Below are 10000 nucleotides of genomic sequence, written 5' to 3'. Positions count from 1 at the left end.
GCACAAAGGGAAGAGGAAATTTATAAATATGACCTTGGGAAAGGTAATTATATGAATATGAGACAAGATTTAAAGGGAATTCAGTGGAGTGACCTAGAAGGAAAATCAGTTAATGACTACTGGTTATACCTAAAAACAAAAATACTAGATAGCATGGAGAAACACATTCCAAAAATCTCAATAGGTCATAACAAAAGTTTAAAACCACCTTGGATGGTAGGCAGAGTTAAGAAAAGTGTTAAAAAGAAATATAATTTGTATAAGAAGTATTTAAAAACAAGAAAAATATATGATCACCAACAGTACATCACAGCTAGGAATAAATGCAATAATATAATAAAGAATGCCAAACGAGACTATGAAAAAAGACTATCCACAGAATGTAAAACAAACCCAAAATATTTCTGGAAATATGTACAAGCTAAAACAAAATCAAATACAGGTATTAGTCCTTTGAAAACAGAAGATGGAAAATTGGCAGCAAGTGATGAGGATAAGGCAAATATTTTAAATGCTTTCTTTGCTAGTGTTTTTACCAAAGAAGATTTAAGAAATATTCCTACTGGGTCAAAAGAGCCAAAATGTGATTCCAGTCTTTGTGATCTTATTGTAACTCCTACAGCAGTAAAAGAAAAATTACAGGCACTTAACCCTAGTAAATCTCAGGGCCCAGATCAATTACCTCCACGTGTACTGAAGGAACTCAGTGAGGAATTGTCAGTACCACTCTGTACATTATTTAATAAATCATTAGAGTTAGGTGAGGTTCCAGATGACTGGAAGACTGCAGTAGTCACAGCAATATTTAAAAAGGGTACTAGATCTGATCCAAGTAATTACCGACCAGTAAGTCTTACATGTGTGGCATGTAAAGTATTAGAATCACTAGTTAGAGATATATTAGTTAATTTTATGATTACAAATAATTTATATTCTCCGTGCCAGCATGGATTCAGAAAACAGAGGTCATGTATAACTCAACTGTTAGAGGTAATGGAAGATTTAACCCAGTTAGTAGAAGAAAAGGAATCTGCAGATATCATATATTTAGATTTTAAAACAGCTTTTGACTCTGTGCCACATTATAGGTTAATAAAAAAGCTAAAAGATTATGGGATAAATGGGAATGTATTGAAATGGATAAGCAGTTTCTTGCTGGGGAGAAGTCAGAGGGTAAGAGTTGGAAATAGTCTTTCACCAAATGCACAAGTATTAAGTGGAATACCCCAGGGTAGCATTATTGGACCTATTTTATTCACCATTTTTATAAATGACCTTCCACATTGTGTTAGTAGTTGTTGCAGGATATTTGCTGATGACACCAAACTTTATGATATAGCTAAGAATTCTTTAAAATTGCAAAATGACTTAGACAACCTATATGACTGGTCTAACAAGTGGAATCTATATTTTAATGCAACAAAATGTAAAGTGCTACACCTAGGAAAAAATAACCCTAAAAATGAATATAAAATGAAAATTGATAACATGAATTTTATGGTTATTTCGGAATGTAATGAAGAAAAAGACTTGGGAATAATATTTGATAAAAACTTCTCTTTTGATACACATATCCAAGCAGTGATAAATAAAGCCAACAAAGTACTGGGTATTATCAAGAGAACATTTACATTCTTGGATAAGGATATCTTTGTCAACCTTTATAAAACAATTGTTAGGCCTATCCTAGAATATGGCAATACAATTTGGTATCCCAGATTAATAAGACAGTCCAAAGCAATTGAACAAGTACAAAGGAGAGCAACTAAAATAATTCCAGAACTTAGAGATCTTGACTATCAAAGTCGTTTGAGACAGTTGAATTTGCACTCCCAAAAATATAGAAGATATAGAGGAGACATGATACTAGTTTTTAAGATAATGAACGGAATGGTCGACATTGATCATAGCACCTTTTTCTCTACTAGCAAATCCCAAGTTACCAGAAACTCAGATACTAATCTTTACATAAAATATTGTAGAACAAATGTTCGTAAATCGTCTTTTAGTTTTAGAGCAGTGAAAGGCTGGAATGCACTGACTAACTCAACAAAAACAGCTAACACTATTAACCAGTTCAAAAATCTTATCGACAATGATGAAAAATCTCTAATAAAACCATTTGATTTTGATCAGTGAACAAGAAACTTTTTCCTGGCGTATGTGCAACACTTGATTAAGACAATAGTGAAGGGACGTTAAAAAGCCAGAAGGCTTATAGGAAAGTCCCCAATCCTGTACCTGTACCTGTACCTGGGACCCCTTCCCCCACTCCCGAATCAAGGCGATTCGTATCGACAACACATGGCGGATGGATGATTTAATGAATGCGAAATTGATGGAAGAACTGAAAGTGAACGAGACAAAAACCATTGGTTGTTACAAAAAGAATATTTACAAGAATAAAGAAATCACATCATCGACTGTGTCATACATGTATCAGGGTTTCCTTTTTTTATGTACGTGTTTTTTTTTTTTATCTTCCATCAAAATATTAACCACATAGTTTGAGTCTATTACATTTTTATAAACCAATGGTGCTGCCTCAGAAAAAAAAATCCAGATTAATTCTTAACTCTGCTTCAGCTTAGTTCAAAAGACTCTCTGTATAGTGTGTGAGATCATGAATACAAGTAGTCAGGTAGTGCATTTTAAAAAAAAACTCTGCCATGAACCATTTCAGTATTTGAAGATGAACAATAAGACAAACTATGAAAGTGATAGAAACTGAGCTGAACATTGTGCCACTGCCAGGGAATCACCAATTACCTGTACCTGTAACCCCACCCCACCCTATTTATCTACTGTATTTTCTTCTTCTCCAGACTGGCAACAGCAACAAAAACTGCAAGTTAGTTGTTGCCAGTCTGTCAGTCTGCTGGTGTGTTTTGCTTCATTATATTGTTGTCATTGTCATCATCATCACCATATTGGTTATTCAGCTTATTGTCATCTTCTTCTCTGTCTTTTTCTGTTTCTTGCTTGAGTGTTTACTTCCTCATTAACTTAGTTAATATGTCATCTTCACTATCTCATTATCATTGATATTATTATAATTATTTGGCTCCCTTCTTGTGTGCAGGGGGTGGTGGAGGAGCTGTGTTCAGCCTGCACTAACCTGGGATGGAAGGCTCCCACCATGATCCAGGTGGAGGCTCTGCCTGTGGCTTTGTCAGGTCAGTGGACTGTCCATTTGGACATTGTTGTTTTTCTGTGTCACTTATGACATAGGCGATATCCACAACTTCCCCCCCCCCCCCCCCCCCCAAGACGGACTGAGTAGTGTCCACAGCAAGGAATGGACGCAGAAATGAGGATATTGCCCACTTTTATTATTTGACTGTATGGTGTGACATTCTTCTTCAGCTCCAATATTCCTATAACTATGTTACAAAGCTGTGTGTGTGTAAGACTGTTATTATATCTGTTTGCATGAATTCATTTTCTTACCAGTTTTGAGAATTTGGTATATGACTCATGCCTTACAAATGAATAATTTGGCATCTATAGATGACATCTATAGTTACCCAGATAGATATTGTACGGTCATACTTACGCTTACAGTTTGGATTTACCTTCGCTTCAGGTATTGTTGAGCCTATGTCCAGGTATTGGATACACTCAAAGCACACGTAGTCTTCTCTCAGTTTGAGTCCAAGAAATAAAAATCACAATGCATGTATAGATTTATATGTATGTCACTATAATGACTAAGTGACATCTCACATGAACAAACACTTGCTCTTTCAGTTTCACCTGACCTGCTGAAATTTTGAATGTACAGCTTTAAACTTAAAGGCATGCCAGTAGAACCAACAAAGGCAGCGTCCTAGATCATAATAATGGTCAAGATCCACATGAATTAGAAATGATCTGTGCTGACACCATGCAGCTGTTTTTCACTTTGAATTTGATTTTTAAACTGCTTTCTTCCTGCTTAAATGAAAAAGATGTGTGGTCATGAATTGAGGGTATACATTTATGAGTGTCCCCGACCCCTCGAAATTGGAAAGGAAGCACTGCATGATCATGGATCATGGAGTGGCTGCATTGGATGTTCTGAATACTTCCTGAGTGAACACATAAAAAGAGCAAAAAAAACCCCGTGAATCAAATCTTCAGTCTGACACGTAAATAAGATAAGTTGCCTTGCTTGGCCACATCTTGATGGGAAAACCTGGATGGTCATGACAGAAAAGTATGCCTGCATTTGATTTGTGTGTAAGACCTTGAATGGGCATTTTATTAGAATGTGCTGCAGCTGAGTGACCCTCTGAAGGTGGTCTGGGGCCCCAAAGAATCAAGGTAGAATAGGACGGGCACAACAGCTGAGTGGTTAAAGCGATGGACTTTGTATCTGAGGGTCCAAGGTTTGAATCCCAGTCATGTCGCCTGGTGGATGAAGGGTGGAGATTTTACCGATCAGCCACTCCATGATAAACAGATGTGCGGACGTGCTAGTGCCTGAACCCCCTACGTGTGTATTAATAAAAACAATTATTCAAATATGCACATTAAAGATCTCGTAATCCATGTCAGCATTCGGTGCGTTATGGGGACAAGAACATAACCGACATGCATACTCCTGAAATTAAGTATGTTTGCTTACATGGCAGGGGTTAAAACGGTCATTATTTATACGTAAAATAAGAGCCCAGTCATGTATGCAAGTGAAAGTGGGAGTCGCAGCACATGAACGAAGAAGAAAAAGACAGAAGAGTCCTTGGGACCCCCAGCATTTTTTAAGTCATCAGAAGCCCATGATAGTGCAATAGCAAGCTTCATTATTACTATATTAGGCTTTTGAAAAATTTCAAGTGCGCTAACAATGCATGGCCAGTTTAATACTCAGTGGACTGATGGCCTAGAGGTGAGGGTGTCCATCCAGGAAGCGAGAGAAGTGCACTGGTTCGAATCCCAGCACATTCGCCAGTATTTTCTCCCCCTCCATTAGACCTTGAGTGGTGGTCTGAATGCTTGTCACTTGGATGAGATGATCAGTCAAGGTCCTGTGTGCAGCATGAACTTAACGCACGTAAAAGAACCCACAGCAACCACAGGGTTATCCCTTGCAAATTCAGTAGAAAAATCCACTTCAATAGGAAAACAAATGAGGCAGGAAAAAAAAAGAAAAAAAGAAAAAAGGTGGCACTCTGAGTGTAGTGACACGCTATCCCTGGGGAGTAGCAGCCCAAATTTCACACAGAGAAATCTTTTGTGACAAAAAAGAGTAATACAATACAATACAATACAATACAATACAGTACAATACTTCTGTGGCATTATCAAACAAAGCTCATGTTCCATTCCGCTCTCTTTCTGTCTCTGTCTCTCTCTCTGTCTCTGTCTCTGTGCGCCTTGCAGGCAAAGACATCATTGGCATCGCACAGACAGGCTCTGGGAAGACAGGTGCCTTTGCTCTGCCCATTCTGCAAGCCCTCCTTGATCGACCGCAGCGACTGTTTGCCCTGGTGCTGACCCCTACAAGGGAGCTGGCCTTTCAGATCGCCGAGCAGTTCAAGGCGCTGGGATCAGGCATAGGAATTCAGTGTGGTAGGTTGTGTGTGAGAGTGTGTGTGTGCATGTGTATGAGTGTGTGCACTTTGGTCAGATATCTTTGAATAATTTTTTTTTTATTTTCAGTAAAACTATAAAAAGAATATATATATATATAAAAAAAAGAAAAAAAAAAGAGTATTAATTTCAAAATGGTACTAATCAGTTAAAGGAAAAGAAACTTATTATCAAACTTACTTACATCTGTATTGCTCAGACAGGATGATCGAATTAGTCGTAAGTTTTTGCAAGGTGTATTTTAGAAAAGAGAGAAGAAAGAAAGGAGGGCAGGGGGGTTATGACAGAGAAAATCTTACAATTTTAGTTATAACATCTCACCTTTAAAGTACTCTATGTTTGTTTTGGTGTTTGAAATGTTGTATGTACATATATTTGAATATATCTAGATAATATATGTGTATAAATATATACATACTATATGTCCATCTGGTATGTATCTCCTTAGTTATGTATATGAATTTTATGATATAGGAAACTACAGTGTGTACTGCAGTGTGTGTGTGTGTGTGTGTGTGTGTGTGTGTGACGGCAGTGACAGTGACAGTAGTGTATGTTTCGATTTTGTGAGTTTTATGGGCTGGAGGGTGTTTTTTCTAGTCATTGTTTTGGAAACTAATGAGGCTGCGTTTGGTTCTTTCTGTGATGTAGCTGTGATCATCGGAGGCATCGACATGTCCACACAGGCTCTGATGCTGGGCAAGAAGCCTCATGTCATCATAGGTGAGATTCATGGCATTTACCAGTGCTTTCTGTGTGTGTGTCTTGCTTTTACGTTTTTTTGTTTTTTCCTTCTTAACTTCCTTGCTTTCTTTTTCTTTTCTTTGTGATTTGTAGATCTATCTAGTGTATGCTTGAGATTGTGTTGTTTTGCAGGAGTAGGAAGAGGATAGAAGTTAAAAGATAAATGGTAATTGCTTTCCAAAGAAAATACAACAAAAAAAGAAGAGAAAAAGACAGCGGTTCTGACTACAGAAAGATAAAAGATATCTTATTAGTATTATTACTACTATAATAATTATTATTGCTACTAATACACTGACGTATTATTCTTTTAATTCTGTTTGATTTTTGTTCTAGTTTTTTAAATGTTTTTAAATGTCTGATTATCATTTTGTTTCAAAGACTTTTCCTTTCCACTGCATTGATCTGATGTGTGTCACTGTGCGTGAGGATGTGAATAAGATTTTATTTTGATTAAGCAGCATTGTTGTCAGTGTATGTGCATGCAGAGGAAGGTGGGAGGAAAGGGGGGGGTCTTGGTAGATCACGAGAAATGCTTCGCTTCTGTGGAAAAAAAAAAATGTCCTGCATATGTTTTATTTTGCAATGCATTCCTTCAGCTGTGTTATAAGATAAGATAAGAATAAATTTATTATCTCCAACTGGAGAAATTTGGTCAGGTGCATTATCACAACATAGACAAGTAAACAACATGGGGACCATAACTGTAAAAGTCAACAACAGCTTTTACGAATATTACGAAGATACAAATGTAAAAAATATCACATACACCGTTTCATACATACATCCACACACTGCAGGTAATACCTAGTATTCTTAATGTAAAAACAGAAAGAATTAAGAAACATTATTTGAATATAATTATAAACATAGCCTGCTATACTGCACATTGATTATAATAGACAGATAAGATAAGAATAAAGATAGATTGCAGAAAACCGCAACCAGATAATCAGCACCACCACCACCACCACCACCCCCCCACCCCACCCCCCCGCACACACGCACAAGCACGGATTACTTGATTAAACAAGAGTAATAAACATATGTTCTCAAATAAAAGCATTTCACATATTCGCTTTTAAAAACATTGCAATTAATCATTACATCGTAATTATTAAACAGAAATATATTTAGAATATGGATGTTAGCATTAGACATATTCCATTGTACATTCATCCTGTATATTGCACATTATTCCTCCTACATATTGCACATTCATTATAACCAATTGTCACGTTTTTAAGCTCAGTAAACACACACACACACACACACCACAACTAGAACAAGGTACAGCCTATCATGCACGGACTTTCACACGTCTCACATGAGAGTCCACGCGCGTGCGCGCACACACACACACACACACACACACACAGTTCTCAAGAATTTAAAAGGTGGATTGAACGTGGAATAAAAGTCTTCAGAGCTCTGGATTTCAACTTAAAAGTTCTGTAGCTGTATATCTTCTTCTTTGCTCATGGGCTGCAACTCCCATGTTCACTGGTATGTGCACGAGTGGGCTTTTACAGGTATGACCGTTTTTACCCCGCCATGTAGGCAACCATACTCTGTTTTCAGGGGTGTGCATACTGATTATGTTCTTGTTTCCATAACCCACTGAACGCTGACAAGGATTACAGGATCTTTAACGTGCATATTTGATCTTCTGCTTGTGTATACACACAAAGGGTGTTCAGGCACAAGCAGGTCTGCACATATGTTGACCTGGGAGATCTGAAAAATCTCCACCCTTTACCCACCAGGTGCCCTTACCAAGATTCGAACCTGGGACCCTGCTGCATATGAATGATTCGTTTTTGTTACTATTATTATTATTATCATTGTTATTCACTTATTGTAAATTCTCGTCATTCTTATGTGTGTTCCCCCTTTCAGCCACACCTGGGCGTCTGGTGGATCACCTGGAGAACACAAAAGGTTTCAGCCTGCGAGCTCTGAAGTTCTTGGTGAGTTGATGATGCTTCAGTTTGGATTTATCAGGCCTGCATGGTATTAGATGGTTTGAATTTTGTTCCCTTTTAACTCTTTCACCACCACGTTTCTGTGTGAAAAACACTCCCCTGCGCCAAATATTTTAGTCTGGTCACAGACTTCGGTTCGTGTCAAAACAACACAATGGATTTTTTCACTTAAAACTCGGTAAGGGGGCAAAGGCTATTCATTGCTTTATTGGCGGGAAAATGGCTGCAGCTGTCGAGCTTGGTTACAGTGTGAAAAATGGTCTTATCAGCATGACTCCTCGATGTCTACTAAAGTCGCCTGTGGCAGTGTGCTGTCTTGTCATCTAAAGTCGGCTGTGGCAGTGAAAGAGTTAATTTGATTGCAGACAGTTTGTGAGTCTTTTGTATGTTTGTTGTTTTTTTTCTTTCTAGGTGTTTTTGTCTGTCTTTGTTCCCTGTGAGGTTTTCTCTTTCTGTCTTTGTCAGTTTTAGTCTGTCCTGTGGCTTTTTTGTCAGCCTGCCACACACTGTTATGTCATGTTCTGTCGAATATTTTGTGTGTGTTTTTATGTTGTTTTATACTGATAAGGTTCTGGAGTCTTAGTTACCCCTCGATTTTGATTATTTTCCTCATCCACAGTTTTACTTTTAGAGAAATCTGTTGGGACAAAAGGGTAACATAATACTACACAATGCAATGTGATAGGTTTTGGGGTTTTTTGTTGTTGTTTTTTAACAAAGCAAAGTAGTACATTTGGAAAGGAGTTGTGGTTTGTTTGTTTTTCTAGATTTTCATGTTGGAAACATGTGCATTATGTAAAGATTTTCATTTACTTTTTTCTTGTTGTTACAGGCTTTTATTTTTCATGAATTTACATGTCATGTTCTATGTTTCATTCCTTTTATTTCTTTTTCTTTTTTTTTCCTCAGGTGATGGACGAAGCAGACAGGATATTGGACATGAATTTTCAGGATGAGGTGGGTTAACTTTGTGGGTGGGTGTGGGAGCATTTTTGTGGATGAGGGTGTGTGTCTGTTTTTTACATTTTATACTGTGTAAATGAGTCGGTTGCCAGTTGTGTTTATAAAGTAAAATAGCGCGCATGCGTGTGTGTGCGTGTGTGTGTGTTCTTGTGAAAGATGCTGCGCTGCAAGTAACTTTAAATGGATAATTCATACACACACATGCGTGCGTGCACACACACACACACACATCCACACACATGCACACACATACACAGGCACACGCACATGCACACACAGACACACACACAGATAAAAGATTGGAAAAACACATACACACACACACACACACACACACACAGAAAGGAAAAAATACAGATCCATTGTCTCACAACATTGCTGGATGCTGTCATTAAGTTTCACACAACGTACTGAAGAACCTATATTACAGCACTTATCTGTTTCAGGTCGACAAAATACTGAAAGTCATTCCAAGGGAGAGAACAACATTTTTATTCTCTGCTACGATGACCAACAAGGTACGTCTGCAACGTCCAAATACACCAACAGTTGGCCCACCTTCTGGAAATTCTGAGCTGGAAATTTCCTCTTTTCTTTTGTATTTGTTTCCGGCTTTCGGTTTTTTTTCATTTTTTATTTATTTTATTATATTTTATTATCTTTTTTTTTAATTTTTTTTTTTATAGTTTTTGTTTCTTTCACAACTTCTGGTTTCATATGCCTGCTTTATTTTA

The 10000-nt window shown here is 37.5% G+C and overlaps 1 protein-coding gene across 1 annotated transcript in view; it reads left to right on the top strand.

The window, feature by feature from the left end:
• The window catches only part of LOC143289970 (putative ATP-dependent RNA helicase DDX47), an 18943-nt gene that overhangs the window by 1187 nt on the left and 7756 nt on the right, over positions 1–10000 (top strand). Inside the window, exons 2-7 of the mRNA XM_076599250.1 lie at positions 3083–3176; positions 5365–5553; positions 6226–6297; positions 8218–8288; positions 9213–9260; positions 9713–9784. Coding sequence (XP_076455365.1) covers positions 3083–3176; positions 5365–5553; positions 6226–6297; positions 8218–8288; positions 9213–9260; positions 9713–9784 — 546 coding nt within the window. The remainder of the gene's footprint in view (positions 1–3082; positions 3177–5364; positions 5554–6225; positions 6298–8217; positions 8289–9212; positions 9261–9712; positions 9785–10000) is intronic.

This window comes from Babylonia areolata, chromosome 14 (assembly GCF_041734735.1).
Source record: "Babylonia areolata isolate BAREFJ2019XMU chromosome 14, ASM4173473v1, whole genome shotgun sequence".
NCBI lineage: Eukaryota > Metazoa > Mollusca > Gastropoda > Neogastropoda > Buccinidae > Babylonia > Babylonia areolata.
Note: the sequence above shows the minus strand (reverse complement) of the source record. Positions and strands in the feature narration are given on the sequence as shown.